We start from the raw sequence: 22,630 nt of genomic DNA on the forward strand, positions 1-22,630 counted from the left end.
CTAGTTGCTCAGAGATTTGGGTGAATGTTAACTTTTCCTATTTTAACTGCAACCAGGAAAATGAGGGCCATTTCACAAATAAATGTGTAAGGTTAGAACTGTTAATATTTTGATGCCCAGCATACAAACAGAACAGTGTTGAATATTTGATTGCTTTATGGCTATACACATATGACATAAACACAAACAAAAATTTAGGTAAGTTAACTTTTGCATAAAATTAAATTGAGTCAGTACAGATAGAAATTTATTAGAACTATAAAGTAATTAGACCAGTTTTAGAGTTGTTCAATCTCATATGTCCTAGTCATATCATGTATACACATATAAATTTAATGTGAATTTTAAACTTCCTATCAAATTTTAATCAAAAATTTACTAACCAAGGAACTAACCTAATCCATTATACTGAAAGAGTAGCTTTATTTTCACAGTTAGATTTCACCAAATCTAACTTTTTTTTATTGGACTACACACCCTACATACCCAAGGAAGAAAAATATTCTAACTAAACTGTGACATAATATTTTCCTATTGCTTAGAATTTTGATCTTATACTTAATAAAAGAGCTATTTTAGACTCACATATAGGTATTTTTTATGACTCTTGAGAATTCATGTAAAAAGAAAATATAGACAAAGTAAGGTTATTATACTCCTCAAACATCTTTCCATTCGAAGTCCAATTCTTCTGAATCACTTTTAAACTCAGAATTGTCACTATCTTTTTTTCCTCATCCATATTATCTTTTGTGTCATCAAGAACGTTGGTGCTATGTAGCCTTTCTTAAAATAGTGCCCCAATACCCCCTCCAGTATTTCTTCCAAGTCATGGACACTCAGTCTGCCAATCTTGAAGCCAGTACTTTCTTATCTTCCAGAATTTCAGTGAAAGGTTTTTAGAAAACAACCAGTCCTCATATTTCTTTCTGAAAATTATCCTTTAATAGTTGTTGACAGAAAGGTCAAGGAATTGCAATTGCAAGTCTGGAGCTCCTATGAGTAAATCCTTGCCCTATAAACATAAAGATATGCCCATGCAAGAATCAGCTTAATTGTAAAACAACCTCTTCCTTTCAGAATTTCATCTTTTGATTTATTAAGGGTCATGGCACATATGCTCACTGGGAACTGCTGACCTATGAAAGCAAAGAGAGGTCGTTCTAAGGATTCAGACACGTTCAGGAGTAAGAGTTTTTCCTTTATTACTCTCCATTGAAGAACACAACTACAGGGGTTTTTGTTATTTTAAAATCTCTAAATTCTGGATTTTGTCACTTTAATAAAACAATTTCAACAATTCTGACATGATTTAATAATGGAATTGCATATCATCTTAGATTCACCATTCTTTTTTAGGGATTGACCAAAAAAAAAAAAAAAAAAGCCAGACATTCAACAGATATTGAATTTCTTCAGCATGCTTAATTTGGAGCCATTATTTTGAAATCACTTCTTGCTTTGCCTGTAACGTTTTAATTCTTTGTAGCTCTGAATCAGCAGTCTTTGAATCAGCAGTCAAATGTCCCTTGAGCGGGACTTTGGCTTCAACTACCTCTGCAAAAGGCAGTCACAGCTTATGATACCTTGGATGGAGCTGTTTTCAAAAATTACTGTTTGTCTCTTGGGTTGCTCAAGGATTTTTCACCTTGGTTCTTAATCTTGTAGGCCCCCAAGTGTTCTTCACATAGGACATCACTACAACTGGCTCCTAGAAGAAAAGAGCCCGTCTCTTTAGACTGGCTTTCAAATAATTAGCTCCTTTAGAGAAATTTTTAGACTCTTTCCACTTCTTATTTTACTGTTTAGCTCTTACTCATATGAAACTAAGATTTGTGTATCTTTGGGGTAGCATTCAGATCATGAGGAACTAATGAGTATTTGGGACTCAGATTTGTAAAATGAGAGCAAAATTCAAATAATAGAAGTTTCTGAATATAATTCATTGAAATCTTTAAAATGATGTGCCTCTCTTATTTTTTTGGCCGATGCTCCCCACGTATTATTTATTTGTTTGTTCAGTATTCTAGATACAAGTACTTTATTACTTCTTCTTCCAGTTTTATTGAGATGTTATTGACATACAGCACTAATTTTACAGTATAATGATGTACAGTATAATGACCTGACTGACCCCTCTATTCTTTATGAAAGAAAATAAAATAGCCAAACTTGTTTTAGTCATTCTGGGTTATTTGAGCTGTGCTAACAGTTGCCAAAATCTCAGTGACGTATGACAATAAAGTCTTATTTCTTGTTTATGTAAATTCTTGCCGTTTGCCAGATTCTTGTGCCAGGAGCCAGGCTCCTTCCACCTTCAGGCCTTTTTTTTTTTTTTAAATAAATTTATTTATTTATTTACTTTTGGCTGAGTTGGGTCTTTGTTGCTGCATGCAGGCTTTCTCTAGTTGCATTGAGTGGGGCTACTCTTCGTTGTGGTGCGCGGGCTTCTCATTGCCGTGGCTTCTCTTGTTGCAGAGCACCGGCTCTAGGCACGCGGGCTTCAGTAGTTGAGGCTCGCAGGCTCTAGAGTGCAGGCTTAGTAGTTGTGGCGCACGGACTTAGTTGCTCTGCAGCATGTGGGATCTTCCCGTACCAGGGATTGAACCCGTGTCCCCTGCATTGGCAGGCAGATTCTTAACCACTACACCACCAGGGAAGCCCATCTTCAGGCTTTATCTTTCCTTCCTTGAATCCTGGTTAGGAGATTTCAGAGTCCTCTATTTTCATCATATTTGTTCTAATACCTCCAGAAGGTATTATATGGATCGCATATGACTCCCCTCAAAGAACTGTTTTCATTTGCAAAGGAATGTGGAAATTTTCAACCTTTTTAGAGGCTTTATTTTTTCAAAAAAATAACAGCTTTACAGAGATATAATCTATATACCATACATTTCTCCTTTTAAAGTCTACAATTCAGTAGTTCTTAGTATGTTCACACAGTTGTGCAGCCATCACCACTATTTAATTTCAGATACTTTTCTTCACTTCAAAAAGAAACCCACACCCATTAGCAGCCACTCCCAATTTACCCACCCGCAACCCCATGGCCTCTGGTAACTACTAACCTACTTCCTGTTTGTATAGATTTGCCTGTTCTGGACATTTCATGTAGATGGAATCATACAATATGTGGTTTTTTTTGTGTAACTGGCATCTTTCACTTCACATATTTTCAAGTTTTATCCATGTCGTAGTATGTATCACTACTGCATTCCTTTTTGTGGCTGAATAATGTTCCACTGTAGGAATACAGCACATTTTGCTTCCCAGTCAATTGATAGACATTTGGGTTGTTTCCACTTCTTACCTATTATTATAGCATTGATATGAACATTCATGTCCAAGTGTTTGTGTGGACATGTGTTTTCATTCCTCTTGGGTATATACATAGGAGTGGAATTCTTGGGTCATATGGTAACTGTATATTATACTTTTTGAAGAACTGACAAGTTGTTTTTCCAAGCAACTGCACTATTTTACAATCCTACCAGCAATGCATAAGAGTTTAAAGGCTTAAGTTCTAACTCACTGTATACTCTGTCAAAGGCGAGCCACATATTTTTAAAATATACACTTTACATTTCATTATCCTGATTAACTGTCTTACACTTTCTAAAGTAAAGACACACAAAAAATCTTCTCTTTACTGTGATATTAAATGAGATGACACTCCAGTAGTTTCTTATTTTATTTTTTTCTAGCCAAGGACAGATGGCAGAAGCAGTGAAATACTTGAAAAAAGTTGTGAAAATTGCAAGAAAAAATTTTCAAAGCCTAGATTTTGTGAGAGCAAGTACAATGCTTGGAGACATCTACAACGAAAAAGTGAGTATAGTGTGTTTCTTGCTTATACGGGAGAAATTTGCAGAATTTTAAACTTCTGTTTTTATTTGATCCTCACCTTCGCATAGCATGTTGTACAGAATGGCCCCAGGACTGCAGGACTTAGTCAACTCACAAGGCAGTGACTGGGAAGAGAAATACCTCTTACTTCTTCCTTTCCCAGGACCTGACCACCATCTTAGCCCAGTCACCACAATCTGCTAATGCTGATTCCTATCTGCACAGCCAAAGCAGAGTCAAGTGATCTGGGATTTGAAGAGCAATTAAAATATGTCAATTCAAAGAAACTTCGTTATAACGTTGGCTCTTATCTGCTGGCACTAACATTCACCTCTCTTGCTCCAAATTCTTGTTTTATTAGTCCAGCTGTGATGCCTCCATTAGGTCCTTAAGGTGAAGAACGGAAAATCCCAAGAGTGATTCTGAAGGAAATATGGAAATCTAGCAACAGGTTGGCTATGTGAAAGAAAAGAGAAAGAAGAGGAAAAAGTCTAAAATAAAAGTATCTCATTCAGGGGCTATTACTCATGCAATGCATTCATCATAATGGACTTCTGGTTTATTTTCTCCTGACTTTATCTTCTATTACACAGATTCTCCTTTAGAAGCAGTATGAAAAAGGTTTGTTTCTCCAGTTATAATTGCAGTTTTGATCACGAGTAGGATCTATCATTTTTGAGGGTAGTGACATTCTCACACTGTGTTGATACACCTTGTCTTAATCTTTTTGAGAGACTGTGTATATAGTAATGAAAAGTACTAACTCTGAGACCATACTGGATTAAAAGCCCAGTTTTTTCCCTAATAAGATCTGTGACCTGAGACAAGCTACTTACCTTCTAAGCACTTCAATTTTCTCACCTCATAAGGTTGCTGTGAATGTTGACTTAATATATGGAAGGCACTTAGAACAGTACCTGGCAGGGGAAGCAAGTGCCATCTATATAAAGTGGTACAGCCATTCTTAATCTCCATATCCTTATGTGATACCACACAATTCCCCTTTTCCTGAGGCTCAGAGGGTTTGAGTAACCTACGCCAGGTCTCCAAGCTTCCAGGCAGCAGTGGTATTCAAACTCATACCCTGAACCACTATAGTCCTTTATTTACCATATAATTGATTTTGATTATTTCAGAATTATTTAGGCTTTTTTTTGAATTTTTTTTTATACAGCAGGTTCTTATTTGTCATCAGTTTTATACACATCAGTGTATACATGTCAATCCCAATCGCCAAATTCAACACACCACCATCCCCAGCCCCCCGCAGCTTTCCCCTCTTGGTGTCCATACGTTTGTTCTCTACATCTGTGTCTCAACTTCTGCCCTGCAAACTGGTTCATCTGTACCATTTTTCTAGGTTCCACATACATGCATTAATATACGACATTTGTTTTTCTCTTTCTGACTTACTTCACTCTGTATGACAGTCTCTAGATCCATCTATGTCTCAACAAATGACTCAATTTTGTCCCTTTTTATGGCTGAATAATATTTCATTTTATATATGTACCACATCTTTATCCATTCGTCTGTGATGGGCATTTAGGTTGCTTCCATGACCTGGCTATTGTAAATAGTGCTGCAATGAATATTGGGGTGCACGTGTCTTTTTGAATTATGGTTTTCTCTGGGTATATATATGCCTAGTAGTGGGATTGCTGGATCATATGGTAATTCTATTTTTAGTTTTTTAAGGAACCTCCATACTGTTCTCCATAGTGGCTCTATCAATTTACATTCCCACCAACAGTGCAAGAGGGTTCCCTTTTCTCCACATCCTCTCGAGCATTTGTTGTTTGTAGATTTTCTGATGATGCCCATTCTAACTGGTGTGAGGTGATACCTCACTGTAGTTTTGATTTGCATTCCTCTAATAATTAGTGATGTTGAGCAGCATTTCATGTGCTTCTTGGCCATCTGTATGTCTTCTTTGGAGAAATGTCTATTTAGGTCTTCTGCCCATTTTTGGATTGGGTTGTTTGTTTCTTTAGTATTGAGCTGCATGAGCTGTTTATAAATTTTAGAGATTAATCCTTTGTCCATTGATTCATTTGCAAATATTTTCTCCCATTCTGAGAGTTGCCTTTTTGTCTTGTTTATGGTTTCCTCTGTTGTGCAAAAGCTTTGAAGTTTCATTAGGTCCCATTTGTTTATTTTTGTTTTTATTTCCATTACTCTAGCAGGTGAATCAAAAAAGATCTTGCTGTGATTTATGTCAAAGAATGTTCTTCCTATGTTTTCCTCTAAGAGTTTTATAGAGTCCAGTCTTACATTTAGGTCTCAAATCCATTTTGACTTCACTTTTGTGTATGGTGTTAGGGAGTATTCTAATTTCATTCTTTTACATGTAGCTGTCTAGTTTTCCCAGCACCACTTATTGAAGAGACTGTCTTTTCTCCATTGTATATCCTTGCCTCCTTTGTCATAGATTAGTTGACCATAGGCGCGTGGGCTTATCTCTGGGCTTTCTATGTTGTTCCATTGATCTACGTTCCTGTTTTTGTGCCATTACCACATTGTCTTGATTACTATAGCTTTGTAGTATAGTCTGAAGCCAAGGAGTCTGATTCCTCCAGCTCCGTTTTTTTCCCCTCAAGATTGCTTTGGCTATTCGGGGTCTTTTGTTTATCCATACATATTTTAAAATTTTTTGTTCTAGTTCCGTAAAAAATGCCATTGGTAGTTTGATAGGGATTGCAGTGAATCTGTAGATTGCTTTGGATAGTATAGTCATTTTCACAATATTGATTCTTCCAATCCAAGAATATGGTATATCTCTCCATCTGTTGGTATCACCTTTAATTTTTTTCTTATAGTTTTCTGCATACAGGTCTTTTGTCTCCCTAGGTAGGTTTATTCCTAGGTATTTTATACTTTTGGTTGCAATGGTAAATGGGAGTGTTTCATTAATTTCTCTTTCAGTTTTTTCATCATTAGTGTTATTATGTATTAGTGTATAGGAGTGCAAGAGATTTCTGTGCATTAATTTTGTATCTTGCAACTTTACCAAATTCATTGATTAGCTCTAGTAGTTTTCTGATGGCATCTTTAGGATTCTCTATGTACAGTAGCATGTCATCTGCAAACAGTGACAGTTTTACTTCTTCTTTTCCAGTTTGTATTCCTTTTATTTCTTTTTCTTCTCTGATTGCTGTGTCTAGGACTTCCAAACTATGTTGGATAATAGTGGTGAGAGTGGATATCCTTGTCTTGTTCCTGATCTTAGAGGAAATGGTTTCAGATTTCACCACTGAGAATGATGTTTGCTGTGAGTTTGTCATATATGGCCTTTATTATGTTGAGGTAGGTTCCCTCTATGCCCACTTTCTGGAGAGTTTTTATCATAAATGGGTGTTGAATTTTGTCAAAAGCTTTATCTGCATCTATTGAGATTATCATATGGTTTTTATTCTTCAATTTGTTAATGTGGTGTATCACATTGATTGATTTGCATATATTGAAGAATCTTTGCATCCCTGGGATAAATCCCACTTGATCATGGTGTATGATCCTTTTAATGTGTTGTTGGATTCTGTTTGCTAGTATTTTGTTGAGGATTTTTGCATCTATATTCATCAGTGATATTGGTTGGTAATTTTCTTTTTTTGTAGTATCTTTGTCTGGTTTTGGTATCAGGGTGATGGTGGCCTCATAGAATGAGATTGGGAGTGTTCCTTCCTCTGCAATTTTTTGGAAGAGTTTGAGAAGGATGGGTGTTAGCTCTTCTCTAAATGTTTGATAGAATTCACCTGTGAAGCCATCTGGTCCTGGACTTTTGTCTGTTGGAACATTTTTAATCACAGTTTCAATTTCATTACTTGTGATTGGTCTGTTCATATTTTCTATTTCTTCCTGGTTCAGTCTTGGAAGCTTATACCTTTCTAAGAATTTGTCCATTTCTTCCAGTTTGTCCATTTTGTTGGCATAGAGTTGCTTGTAGTATTCTCTTAGGATGCTTTGTATCTCTGCGGTGTCTGTTGTAACTTCTCCTTTTTCATTTTTAATTTTATTGATTTGAGTCCTCTCTCTCTTTTTCTTGATGAGTCTGGCTAATGGTTTATCAATTTTGTTCATCTTCTTAAAGAACCAGCTTTTAGTTTTATGGATCTTTGTTATTGTTTTCTTGTTTCTATTTCATTTATTTCTGCTCTGATCTTTATGATTTCTTTCCTTCTGCTAACTTTTGGTTTTGTTTGTTCTTCTTTCTCTAGTTTCTTTAGGTGTAAGGTTAGATTGTTTATTTGAGATTTTTCTTGTTTCTTGAGGTAGGTTTGTATAGCTATAAACTTCCATCTTAGAACTGCTTTTGCTGCATCCCATAGGTTTTGGATTGACGTATTTTCATTGTCATTTGTCTCTAGGTATTTTTTGATTTCCTCTTTGATTTCTTCAGTGATCTCTTGGTTATTTAGTATCGTATTGTTTAGCCTCCGTGTGTTTTTGTTTTTTACGTTTTTTTCCCCAGTAATGCATTTCTAATCTCATAATGTTGTGGTCAGAAAATATGCTTGATATGATTTCAATTTTCTTAAATTTACTGAGGCTTGATTTGTAACCCAAGATGTGATCTATCCTGGAGTATGTTCCATGCGCACTTGAGAAGAAAGTGTAATCTGCTGTTTTTGGATGGAATGTCCTATAAATATCACATCTTTCTGGTCTATTGTGTCATTTAAAGCTTCTGTTTCCTTATTTATTTTCATTTTGGAGGATCTTTCCATTGGTGTAAGTGAGGTGTTAAAGTCCCCCACTATTATTGTGTCACTGTTGATTTCCTCTTTTATAGCTGTTAGCAGTTGCCTTATGTATTGAAGTGCTCCTCTGTTGGGTGCATATATATTTATAATTGTTATATCTTCTTCTTGTATTGATCGCTTGATCATTATGTAGTGTCCTTCCTTGTCTCTTATAACATGCTTTATTTTGAAGTCTATTTTATCTGATATGAGTATTGCTACTCCAGCTTTCTTTTGATTTCCATTTGCATGGAATATCTTTTTCCATCCCCTCACTTTCAGTTTGTATGTATCCCTAGGTCTGAAATGGCTCTCTTGTAGACAGCATATGTATGGGCCTTGTTTTTGTATCCATTCAGCAATCCTGTGTCTTTTGGTTGGAGCATTTAATCCATTCATGTTTAAGGTAATTATCGATATGTATGTTCCTATGACCATTTTCTTAATTGTTTTGGGTTTGGTCTTGTAGGTCCTTTTCTCCTCTTGTGTTTCCCACTTAGAGAAGTTCTTTTAGCATTTGTTGTAGAGCTGATCTGGTGGTGCTGAATTCTCTTAGGTTTTGCTTGTCTGTAAAGCTTTTGGTTTCTCCATTGAATCTGAATGAGATCCTTGCGGGGTAGAGTAATCTTCGTTGTAGGTTCTTCCCTTTCATCACTTTAAGTATATCAGGCCACTCCCTTCTGGCTTGTAGAGTTTCTGTTGAGAAATCAGCTGTTAACCTTATGGGAGTTCCCTTGTATGTTATTTGTCATTTTTCCCTTGCTGCTTTCAATAATTTTTCTTTGTCTTATTTTTTGCCAGTTTGATTACTATGTGTCTCGGCGTGTTTCTCCTTGGGTTTGTCCCGTGTGGGACTCACTGCACTTCCTGGACTTGGGTGGCTATTTCCTTTCCCATATTAGGGAAATTTTCAACTATAATTTCTTCAGATATATTCTCTGGTCCTTTCTCTGTCTCTTCTCCTTCTGGGACCCCTATAATGCGAATGTTGTTGCATTTAATGTTGTCCCAGAAGACTCTTAGGCTGTCTCATTTCTTTTCATTCTTTTCTCTTTATTCTGTTCTGCAGCAGTGAACTCCACCATTCTGTCTTCCAGGTCACTTATCCGTTCTTCTGCCTCAGTTATTCTGCTATTGATTCCATCTAGTGTAGTTTTCATTTCAGTTATTGTATTGTTCATCTCTGTTTGTTTGTTGTTTAATTCTTTTAGGTCTTTGTTAAACATTTCTTGCATCTTCTTGATCTTTGCCTCCATTCTTTTTCTGAGGTCCTGGATCATCCTCACTATCATTATTCTGAATTCTTTTTCTGGAAGGTTGCCTATCTCCACCTCATTTAGTTGTTTTTCTGGGGTTTATCTTGTTCCTTCATCTGGTACATAGCCCTCTGCCTTTTCATCTTGTCTATCTGTGAATGTGGCTTTCATTCCACAGGCTGCAGGATTGTAGTTCTTCTTGCTTCTGCTGTCTGCCCTCTGGTGGATGAGGCTATCTAAGAGTCTTGTGTAAGTTTCCTGATAGGAATGACTGGTGGTGGGTAAAGCTGACTGTTGCTCTGGTGGGCAGAGCTCAGTAAAACTTTAATCCACTTGCCTGCTGATGGGTGCGGCTGGGTTCCCTTTCTGTTGGTTGTTTGGCCTGAGGCAACCCAACACTGGAGCCTACCTGGGCTGTTTGGTGGGGCTAATGACAGACTCTGGGAGGGCTCATGCCAAGGAGTACTTCCCAGAACTTCTGCTGCCAGTGTCCTTGTCCCCACGGTGAGCCACAGCCACCCCCCGCCTCTGCAGGAGACCCTCCAACACTAGCAAGTAGGTCTGGTTCCGTCTCCCCTGGGCTCACTGCTCCTTCTCCTGGGTCCCGATGCACACACTACTTTGTGTATGCCCTCCAAGAGTGGAGTCTCTGTTTCCCCCAGTCCTGTTGAAGTCCTGAAATCAAATCCCACTAGGCTTCAAAGTCTGATTCTCTAGGAATTCCTCCTCCCATTGCTGGACCCCCAGGTTGGGAAGCCTGACGTGGGGCTCAGAACCTTCACTCCAGTGGGTGGACTTCTGTGGTATAAGTGTTCTCCAGTCTGTGAGTCACCACCCAGCAGTTATGGGATTTGATTTTACTGTGATTGTGCCCCTCCTACAGTCTCATTGTTGCTTCTCCTTTGTCTTTGGATGTGGGGTATCTTTTTTGGTGACTTCCAGTGTCTTCCTGTCGATGATTGTCCCTATTTAGGCTTTTTTTTAAAAGGAAATCAGAGCTTGAAATTAATTTGAATGAATAAAATTACTATCTTCAGTTCCTTCTATGGGAAGCATGCTTTCAAACAGGGCATCTCATCTCTTTTTACACCCCTCTCTCTTGCTCACCCTGGCTCATTGGCCTCCTCCCTCCCCTCACCTCTCACTCACAATCAGAAACCCCCTTTTGTCTTGACTGTCACCCTCTTTCTTCTCTCTTCCTCCCTCACCCCCCTTGCTCTCTTCTCTCCTGCCCCTGTCTTTCTTGAACCTCTCTCTCCCTCTCAGTTGTCCTCTCCTTCTCCCTCTGGTCTCCCCTGAGTTGTTGTCCCTCTTTCTTTGTGCCCCCCCAGTCTTTCACCCCCACGTTTTTCTCTCTGCTGGTTGCTCCTTCTGCTACCCCCATCTCTGTGATCTGCCCTTTGCCTCTGGTGACTCCTGTCTTGTTGATTTTGTATTTCCTTTTGTTTGCTTTACAGGATACAGTGGTAAAAAAAAGAGAGAGAGAGACAAGGCTTATGCCCTTGTAAGGCTTACAGTCTAATGAACAAGCTTATCCTATAGTGGCAGAATTGACATTTCTAGTAAATATTTGAGTCCTACCTTTTAAAAGGATTGTTCTTCAAAAGAGAAGTGCAAAATGCACAAATTGTTTTACCCTACCACCAAACAATATCCAGACCTCAGTTTTTTAGTATAATGTGGACATCAAGTATTAGCCTGTATTTTCCCAATTACAGAAAGCATAAGGAAGATAAAAACAAAAAACATTTCTGAGGGGTAATATTTTTATACTTGCATTTTCTTAATTTTTTTTTACCAAGAGTTTTTATCTTAGTATGTATTTTATTCTCTGATTAGTATTTCTTGAAGAAGAGTTTAATATCTAAAGCTAGAGACATGAGTAATATCCAAAGCCTGTGGCAACTACCAAAAGTTAATTTTTTTTACCAGCTTATCCTTATTCTAGTATAAAATTTGTAGGATTCCAAGTATTCATGCTCTCTTCAAATATGCATGCCTCCAAATGTACAAGTTGATTCATATACCTTCATGGTTGCTTACATCTTAATGTAATAAACAGTCACTGATAAATAGTATAGTATTAAGAACATAATACTATAATAATTTTATGACATCATAGACTTCAAGAGAAAGCTTTATTTGATACTAAACTTGTTAACGTTACATTCAGTTTTTGTGCATTACTGTGATTCTTTGCGGGTATTTTCTCAAGTCAGAAAATCTACTGATGACTTCTCAGGCTGACTCTGAGTTGTTATATCATTACTATAAGAGTATAATTTGAAAATGTATAGCTAAGTGGATTAGAACTAAGTGATAGTTATCTTTTTCTCCTTGTAATTTTGAGACAAAGTGATAGCCTTGATGACATCCTGAATTTCCTCCTAGTTCTACAGAGCCATTTCCTAAGAAAGCATTGACAAAGAGTTATTTCATGTCTGCTAGTCAGTTGCTTATGAATGTTTCCTAATTGTATCAAATGCCTTTGTTCCAATTTTACACCCAAACAGTTTCACAAACTATTTGCACCACACACTATTAAGTTTTCCCTTGAAGGAAACTGTAGCAGGACAAAGAACTACACCAAGTTTTGCCCACCTGACTTTGAATCTACACTCAGCTGTTTATTAACTGTGACCTTGAACGAGTTAATTCTTTGATCCTCAGTTTCCTCATCTTTCAAATGTCAATAACAAGATATCTTGAAGACTGGTTATATAAGGATTAGAAATTTTAGAACATGTACATAGTACCTAATAGAGTTCCTAGCATATATTGGGTACACAATAGCACTTACCTTCTTAATATCTCAAACTCAGATCTCTCTCCTCCATTGCAGACTCATTCTCACTGCCTATTTGACATCTTCACTTAGATCTCTTCAAATGTAACCTATTAAAAACTGAACTCAACTCATCAGCTTTTCCCTAAATTCTATTTCTCTCCCTTCTTAATATTCAACCAGGATAGAATACCATTCAGGCATTTCATAGGCAACCTTCTTTTCTCAATCTGTGAGCTCTCCTTATCTGACCTCATACAGGCCCATGGTTTAAATACCATCCATACACTGATGACTCTCAAATTTATATCTCCAACCCTGATCTCTCCCTGGGACTCCAGACTTGTGAAGCCAGCTGCCTCCCTAGCATCTCTCCCTGGATGTCTTCTAATAGATGTCTCAAGTTTAATGTGATTCCTCCCTCCTTGACCTACTTCTCCCCAGGCTTCCACATCTTAATAAATGGTACCATTATCCATCAACTCGATTGCTCAAGCCAATAATCTGGATATTCTTGATTCATCTTTCCCCTCCTGCTCCATATCCAATCCAGTAGCAAACCCTGACCTTCATGCCACCAAAACGCATCTCAAATCCACCCACTTCTTCTCTCTATCTCTGCTACTATCACCACATCTGATTATGACACTATGTTTTCTCACTTGTACTATTGCAATAAGCTCTGAACCCATTTTCCCATTTCTCCTCCATCCAATCCAGTCTCCACACAGAAGCCCAAGTAATCCTTTCAAAATGTAAATAAAATCATGTTATTTCTTGGCTTAAAATACTTCCATTGCTTCAGTCTTCTGAGGACATAAATATAAATCCTCACCCTGACTTGAAACAATCTATATGAGATGCATTACCTCCCCCACTCCCAGTCTCTGACTTTATTGCCTTCTACTCTCCTTATGCTGTCCACCAGAGCCAAAGGGACTTTTGTGGAGTTCTTCAAACATGCTGAGCTGATTTCTGCCTGAGGACATTTGCTTTAGCTGGAATACTTTGCGTGGACCACTCCCCAATCTGAACTTCACATTGCTGGCTTCTTGTCATTTAGAGATCAGCTAAATGCTACAACTTCAGAAAGGTCTTCCTTGAGTCAACCCAATCAAAACTAGCCACCAACTCACTCTTTAATACTACTTTAATTTTCCATGCAGCACTTGTCTCATAGTTTTCTCATTTGTGATATTTTCCTTCTTGTTGTTGAATGTGTCTAGAATGGAAGCTTAATGAGAAAAGAGACCAAATCTGCTTTTTTTAAAATTTCATTCCAATTTCTAGAAGAGAACCTGGCAGAGTTGGTGAACAAAAATATGCAAGTTCATTGAATCAATCCATAAATTTGTAACCAATTTTATACCAGTTGAGAGTAGTAGTCTCTCACTTTTGAAATTCCAAACTTCTGTTTCATTTTTGTCCAATATTTTGGCATTTTGAAAACTTGTCCTGAATCTTTAAAAGCAAATCTAATATTACTGATATTTGTCAGTCTACCTTTTAAGGACCTCTACCAACTGCCCTTATCATACCTTTTCTGGCTTCATATTATTCATGCAATGTATTCTAGTTGTATTCTTAACAGTAATTTCCAAGAAATAATATTGTTATAGGACCACAATTATAATATAAACCTGTATGTAGAAAAATACAGTTTTCTCTAATTATTATAGTGTTATTATAATTTAAGTTAACACATCTTAAAAACATCCTAATTAGTTTACCTTTTACTATGTAATCATGGAAGATGGGCCACCCATCTCACCCTCCTGATGTGATTGGTTTTTAATTGAAAATATATCATTAATGTAAAGGGGTCAAGTGAGAATATTTTAGGGAAAATAACTAGGTATAGACCCTTCATAGGATCTTTTATTCTCTATTAAGAGCAGAGCATAATCATATAGTTAAAACAATGGTAGTTCCAACACTAATACAGTAAGGAAATTGTGTAAGAAAAGATTCTTCCTTAGTACTGAGAAAATGCCCATTTATTTTGAGCTTGCTCATTGGACAGTGACAATTCAGACACTAAGAAGGATCTAATAAGAATCACAATAATGCATGAAAATTCTATGTTATAGTGTAATAATGCAAGTTTTGTTTCAACATCTATAATGTCAAGATCTTATCCTGAAATTGTCCACCTAATGCTTATTAGTGATATTTATAACATTAAATGAAGTCTTCTCTTCCAATAAGATGCACTTATGAAGTGTATAAATTCACTTCTGTATTCCCAAACTCATATTTAAGATTGCCAGGATTAATTACTAGAATCTTCTGAATTTTATAACAGCATAGGGATTCACTGATAACAGGAACTGTGGAAAGTTGGACAGAACCTTTAGAGAAGAGATTAAATTTCAGTAGAAACTCTTTAAGAATGAAAAATCTGGAAATACAGTGCACATTAATGAAACCTTGTTCTAAAAAGGTATGTATAAAAATTCTTACATCTGAGAAGAACTAATGTTATATTTCTTAAGGGTGCCTTAAACTAGAAAAATCTAGCTTGATACCAGTTTTATGACAGGTATGTGTGTGTCTCAAGATTGAACACTAGGCACAATTTGAGGGAAGAATAATTACCTAATTATAATGCCTAATTACCTATTATAACAATAGAAGTATTCAGGGGGGAAAAGCATTTGTTAAAAAAGATCTAATAAAAGTTACAGGCAGATGACTACTTCCACTAGCAGCAAGCTCACCTACTTGACCTTAAACTTTGTTCACTGCTGAATCTCTACTGCCTGGCATGGGCCTGGTAAATAGTAGTTATTCATTGGATGAATGAGTTTGTTCCAAACTAATAATATATCAAAATAATTCTGGAAATTCAAATATATGTCCATTTATTTATGGTCCCTAATCCTCCCAATTGAGACTCTCAGTAAAGCAATGAACAGCCTAAAGCTCAGGATTATAGCTAGAACAATAATTAGATATTTATACTTCTCCATTTTTAAAAATAGAAATGTTTAGTCTAGTCATATATTTTCATCTATTTTGTCCCATCTCTTTGATATCTAACAGGGCAATCTATAATTTTAACTAGTTTTATTGTCTTCAATATTGATATTATTTCTCAATCATATAATTTATTTCATTGACATACAAATATCTTTGATATACTTTTATATTTTCTTAATTAAGTGATCTTAGTCTCATATAAATCCTGTTTTATGCTTTGAAATAAGAGAAAGAATTGTTCATGTCAACAAACAAAAATTGTTATTGATGTAATATAGAGGAAGTCTGTTTAAATTAGAAATTTTAATTGGAGTGAGCCATTTGAATGGTTCACCTAAATTGTCCCTGTGCGTATATAGCAGTGTTACACGTGCTGCTCATGTATGTAACATAACTGTCACATAAGCCCTACTCCTCCCCCTCCTCACCTTGCCAGCAGCCTCTTTATTCAATCAGTTTTTCTGCTCTTTGGACTCTATGATTGCACAGAGATGTGTGGTTGTTGAGCATGCATTTTACCTGTACTGGCATATGGTATAAAGCTGTTTCTATGGTGTTTTTTCACTTCCAGTTCCGTCATAAAACATTGTGAGAAAAATGACTTGAAAGCTCATAGTAAAACATTTCTCTTCAAGAGTGTGCATACATGTTTTTGTGCATATGAGAGAGAGAAAGAAAGGAGAGGGGAGGAAAGGGAAGAGGATGGACTCCCCAGGGTTATAAATCAGTGAAGAAAGGAAGTTTTTCTTCCCTAGAGTCTTTACAAGTATAGCTTAATCCTAAAAATAATATCCCCTTTTGAGGAAAAGTTTTTAAGGAGGATTTTTAGAAGACTTGGGGAGGTGGCAGAAGATAGTCTTTTCTCTGAGGCTCAATTTCATTATTTGTAAAATAAGAATAATATTTCCTCATACGGTGACCTATGAAAGCTAATGACATAATACATATGAAGTATTTACCACTGTCCCTGACACTTCATAAGAGTTAGGTAAATGTTATTTATTTGTAGACAATAACTTTTAAAAGGAGAGATGAGAATGAGAAAGAAGAAAGAAAGAAAGAAAGAAAGAGAAAGGAAGAGAGAGGGAGAGAGAGAAGGGAGGGAGGAAGGAAGGAAAGAAGGAAGGAAGAGAAGAGGAGGAAACCTTAATTTTTTCAAGTTAAAATGTTGCAAGGGACTTGGAGAAGATAAACATTTAAATGATCTTTTGAGTTATGCTAGTGCTGTTGTCAAGATCATGTTATTTCAAAATCTTGTCTTCCACATTCTTAGTCAAGAATGACATGTGCACATGGGAAAACACAAGTAATAATGGAAGAGCAGGAATATACATGCATTTTCACTCACCACTGATTAAATGGGTTGGCTAGAATGATCTCTTGCTGTGACTGAAAACAAAACCTGGTTAAAAAGATTTTGTATGGTAAATCCAATGCAACAAGTAAGAAAATTCCATCCAAATCAATGTGAATCAGTTCACTCTTTCCCAAACTTCTTTTTTGTCCCTTATATTAGGAAGCAAAATGCTAAAATTTGACCATTTTTAATCCAAAAAAAATTGTTTCATACAGTTCAACCTGGTAGATACACCTTTCTTGGTGAATGAATTTCAAGATATTGCATAGATGGTAATCACAGCTTTTAAAAGGAAACTTATTCTAATAGAGGCCCTGCTTGCCATCTCTTTCTTCTTGAAGATGAACTGCTCAAACTGTTGGAGGATTAGTGTGGCACATGCCAAGGTGGGCAGACATGTGGGATGGTAAATTAAAATTAAGAAAAAAATTATTTCTCTTACATTTTTAGGGATACTACAACAAAGCTTCTGAATACTTTCAGCAAGCTTTTGACACAACAGCAGAGTTAACGAACATACCTCTGATGGATGAGACAAAAGTTCATTATGGAATAGCAAAAGCTCATCAGATGATGCTGACCATTAATAGTTGTATAGAATCTGCAGATCTCACCAGCCTTGACTACCTGCTGTCATGGAAGGAGAATAGAAGTGACATTGCACCTGATCCGACTATTGGTAAGACCTTGGTTTCTGAAAACAATTTAGATCTTTGTACCATTCTTAATGGCTAAGTCATTTTCATTACAAAGGTTTATTCGACCATTGGCAATTTTATTTTTATTTATTCATTACTATGTTAATGTTGGATGCAATTTTGTGCTGTGTCGTACCTTCAATGTTTAAGGGAGGCATATAATAGTGATAGATTTATTCAACTTGATAAATCACCATTTTTTCAGTTATCTTAAATATTCAACAGTAGGTACTGATCAGCTGTAAGGAATATGAAATAGGTTTATGTTTTAAAAAATGTTCAGTGTCGTACCTTATGGACAAGAGCAAGTGTTCATAGATGCTAGTTAGTATTATACTCTTACTTTTCTGATGATAGTAAGTTTTCCTATTTTTTCTCAATTCAGGTGTGAATGTTAATTGAGAAAATATTTGATAGTAATTTCTCTTAATTCTACTTTTTTCCTACATACTTTTCTTTTGATAATTAGTCAAAATAGTCAATTAAAAACAAATAACTAGAGGGGGGATGTAAGGGTCAGTTTTATGTATCAACTTGACTGGGCTCTAGTCTCCAGTTAAGAACTTCATTCTTTTTTATGGCTGAGTAGTATTCCAGTGTGTGTGTGTGTGTGTGTGTGTGTGTGTGTGTGTGTGTGTGTGAATGGCACATCTTCTGTTGATGGACACTTAGGTTGTTTCCATACCTTGGCAATTGTAAATAATACTAATATGAACATTAGGGTGCAAGCATGTTTTTGAATTAGTGGAGGGTTTTTTTGTCTATATACTCAGGAGTGGAATTGCTGGGCATCTCCTATTTGGAACTCTTTTTTTTCCCCCCTTAGGTCATTTAGATGAAACAATAATTTGTTTTGGTGTTTATTTCCTCCATAGAATAAATAGTAAATAATAGTAAATTTGGCACAAAGAAATTTTACTGGCTCTTTTACATCAGTAGAATACCGCTCCACCACTGTCTGTCCTCTAGTTAGAAAATAAGGAAAGGTCTCATTCCTAATAGATGCATAATAAGAGAAAGAAAGATGAAGTCTTCAGAAATAGAGGGATTGTTGAATTCCAATGTGCTCAGTGCTCAAGAAATATTTATAGTTGACTATTGACTAACTACTTTCAGATAATGCTTTGCTTATTCAGGATGTTGTCTTGTCATATATTTGGGCATTTGTCCTGTAGTTTTGCGTTATCTTCCCTTTAGGCTCTCACTTTTTCTGCCCAGGAGCTAAAGCAGAGGAAGTATGATCCATCTATTAGATTACTTGCTTTGATAAATGGTTTGGTGGAGAATACGTTGAACTACTCACATTTTCAGATTTATCTGGGATAAACCCTAATCATCATAATGATAATCATGAAAAAAATACTCCTCAAAACTAGCTTCTGATAAGAGCCATTTATTGCAATCCTGTTTTTTGGCTTTTTAAAAATCTATTTTGCTTTGCTTTGCTTTACTCTATGAAGTTATTTATTTTTCTATTCTTGTTACGTTTTATCTCCCCATTTTTTGTAAGAGCATGTTGTGCTCTAAAGGGCTTAGGAGGAAACAAAAAGTGCACTTCAAAATATTATTCAGACATATAAAAAACAAACAAAAAAAAACAAAATAAATGAGCAAACCAACGAACAAAAACAAACACATAGATACAGAGAACAGAGTAGGGGTTACCACAGGGGAAAATTGGGAGGGCAAAATGGGTGAATGGGAGCAACTGTATGGTGACAGAAGAAAACTAAATTTTTGGTGGTGAGCACACTGTGAAGTATACAGAAGTAGAAATATAGTGTTGTACACATGCAACTTATATAATGTATAAACCAATGATACCTAAATAAAATATAAATTAAGAAAAATATTACTCAGACAGTAAAAATTCAGCTGTTCATGTGGTGGAGAAGATTAAATTCGCCAGAATGCTATAAAAGTACACCCCCTTACTGATTCATTTGACCAAGAATAGAAATCTATGCGTGGATGAGCTACGTCATTATAAGAGTGAAAATAATAATCTTTCAGATTCAAATATAAATGAGAAGTTAGTTCAGTCAACATTTTAAGTGATAGGTATTCTGTGTGGAAATAAGACCTGTAGGACACTATCAAACACTTGTTGTTTACACAGACATAGTTTTACCTCAAAATACACTAAAAAGTTAAATTTTACACTAAAATTTTAAAATGCTTCAAAAATATTTCTTAAACCACAACTCGTATTATTCTATCTTTGCTCTGCTTAAAAATCTTCATGGACTCGCTACTGTCCACAAGTTAAACACAAGCTTCTCAACCTTTTTTGACCACCTCCCTCCCCCGACAACACAGACACACACATGCAACATACACTATTATCACCTTACTTCCAGCTCCAGTCCCCTCCAGGGAAATCTCACCCACCTTGCAAGGTCCTTCTCAAATGCTGAAATCTTCCCTCACCCCCTCTCACTTGAATATTATTTCTTCTCTCTCTTCCCATATTGAATGTCATTCATTTCTCTGCAAGCATTTTTCATTTTTTATATTCTGCATCCTATCATGGCCATTTCTGTAATTGCCTTGTCTGCCCAATAGGGTATGAATCTCTTGAAAACAAGTCCTGATTCTTGGTATTCCCTACAAAAGAAGGCACAATGTCTGACACCTACTAGGTACTAAGTAAATATTTGTCAAATTAAATAGAATCAAATGAGTATGTATGTCCTTGCCATAGGCTAGTTGGCAATAACCACTTTTTGAAACAAGATTTGTAGTTCCCTGCCTCCTTGAAAAATATGGGGAAAAACCCCACAAACCAATGATCTAACACTGTATTTTGATTACCATCCAATTATCACATGAATGCAGGACAACAGCAAGTATGATGTTGACAAAATGAAGAAATACAGAAATTTTATTTGGAAATCTGAGGAACTTTTAGGTTTTCAAATTTTACTTTTCTTCTCTGAAGAGGCATCTTTAATCTTGCTATTGAGGGGTCCCAGGTATTCAGAAAAAAGCAGATCAAAGATTTGAAAGATACATTATAAAAGCTGTGCAGTTATCTTCACCTGTGAGACTTCCAACCTCCAAACAAATCATTAGCTCACAGAGCAGGCAATATTCTTTTAAGCAGAGGAACATGACCCCCTAAGGGAATAGAGCAGTGAGAGCACTCAGGTCTCTAGATAAAATAGAACAGTGATTCACCAGCAATCACCTCTCATCTTTGTATCTTTCAGAGGGAACACAGCAAATATAGGAACCTTCATACTCTTCTGATACGTTTAGATATGGCTGGAATGTTTTCATACTCCTCCTTTGCCTTCCAATAGTAAAATAAGTATAGATTTGCCTCCAAATTTAGGAATTTAGAAGGAATTCAAATTTTATTACAGTTCAATAAAATTTTTCAAGCCCGAAGCAACAGAAATTGGTTGGCTCTGGAAGGCTTAAGGGTCTATGAATTTCTGCTGATTTCTCCAGAATATAGTTTATTTTCCTTACCAGAACTATTAAGATGAACACATTGGCTAGTCAGTAAAGACACTTACTGTTTTCTACCAAAAAGCATGTAAAGATTTCCTTGAGTGCCAAAACTATCATCCTAGTTTTATGAATCATTTAATATTCTTAAAGGAAAACAATAAAGAGCATGAATTTGTCTCTCAACCTTGGTTTGTGTTGGCTTGATGTGTGTTCCTTGGTCTAATGTCAAGCCACGTTTTCCTACCCTATCCTTTTCTTGTATTTTTCATTCATGAATTTAACCATTTTAAAGAATGTGAAAAAACCACATTCACAAGTGAGTCTCACATTCTATTATACTTTGATCGCTACTTCTGTTTGTTAAATAACAATAACAATGAGGGAAATGTTATGGAACTAGCCAAAAAGTCAGCAAGCAGGTTTTATATCATCCTATCGTCACAGAGCAAACCCGTCTCTAATAATGTGTTCAAAAACATGACATATAAAAAAGAAGATTCTCGTGAAAATTGTGGATGAATCAAAGCTCACCCTACTGGCAGCTTGGTGTAATTGAGAGAGACTGTTACTCAAGAGTCTGATGACCCTGGTTATAATACCCTATTGAAGACTAATTAGCTTCATGAATTTTGGCAATAGATTTCACTTCAAGTCTCTTTAGCCTGTTATCTGAGGTTTGAAATAGGTCATTGATAAGATTCCTCTGGAACCAACCACAATTCCTCAGTAAGAGCATTTTCTAAACAAGTAAGATATTTTGTAGTCCTTAAGAATACAATCTAGAGCTTCATGAGCATTTTATTTGTTGTTTTTCCCCCATAAACACTGGTTTCTGAGGGTTTCCACAAGAGGTAATTATTATTATTATTATTATCATCCTCATCATCATCACTAAAATATATCAAACAGCTGTATAAATGCCAAAATGCCAGATGTATTACTTGATCCTTCTGCTAGAGTTTATAATAAAGGAGTTTCTAGCTATCTGATGTCACATGCAATTTAACTTTTCCCTGGTTGGTTGACACTGTTGAGGTTGCTAAACCTAGTTAACCATTTTATCCGCAGACTTTCCATTCATTTGCCTGTTTTCAACCCTGTGTCATACTTCCCCTCAGCATTTCCTCAGCCCCTACTTTTTCCCCACTATTCCTGGGGCCTCCAATTCCTGTACATGTCTGGTTCTCTGATCATCATTATCTCTTCTTCATGCACTTTAGTTTGTGGATGTCTCTGCCCTCCTAAACGTGATAGCACTCCTCTAGTACATTTCTATCTTCTGAAAATGAGTTAAAATCTTCTTGATTTTTTTTTTTGGTTTTATAGAATCAGGAAACGACTGAGTTGTGTGGTTACCAAAAAAATTATTTGGTCCACATGTTTTATTTCCAAATGTTCTCAGGTCCAGGGGAAGGCAGTCATGCAATAATCTGAAAGACAAAATGGATCTATAATCTAGTTTTCTAGAACTCTAGTCCAGGATTCTTTCCATGCCTTACAGTTCC

At 36.2% G+C, this 22,630-nt stretch overlaps 1 protein-coding gene across 1 annotated transcript in view; it reads left to right on the plus strand.

Moving 5' to 3' along the window:
* Positions 1-22,630, plus strand: part of TTC29 (tetratricopeptide repeat domain 29) — a gene marked incomplete at both ends in the record, with an annotated part of 250,407 nt that overhangs the window by 130,884 nt on the left and 96,893 nt on the right. Inside the window, 2 exons of the mRNA XM_079697160.1 lie at positions 3,708-3,831; positions 17,419-17,647. Of these exons, the coding sequence (XP_079553286.1) occupies positions 3,708-3,831; positions 17,419-17,647 (353 nt within the window). The remainder of the gene's footprint in view (positions 1-3,707; positions 3,832-17,418; positions 17,648-22,630) is intronic.

This window comes from Hyperoodon ampullatus (genome assembly GCF_949752795.1).
Source record: "Hyperoodon ampullatus genome assembly, chromosome: 1".
In the NCBI taxonomy this organism is placed as follows: domain Eukaryota; kingdom Metazoa; phylum Chordata; class Mammalia; order Artiodactyla; family Ziphiidae; genus Hyperoodon; species Hyperoodon ampullatus.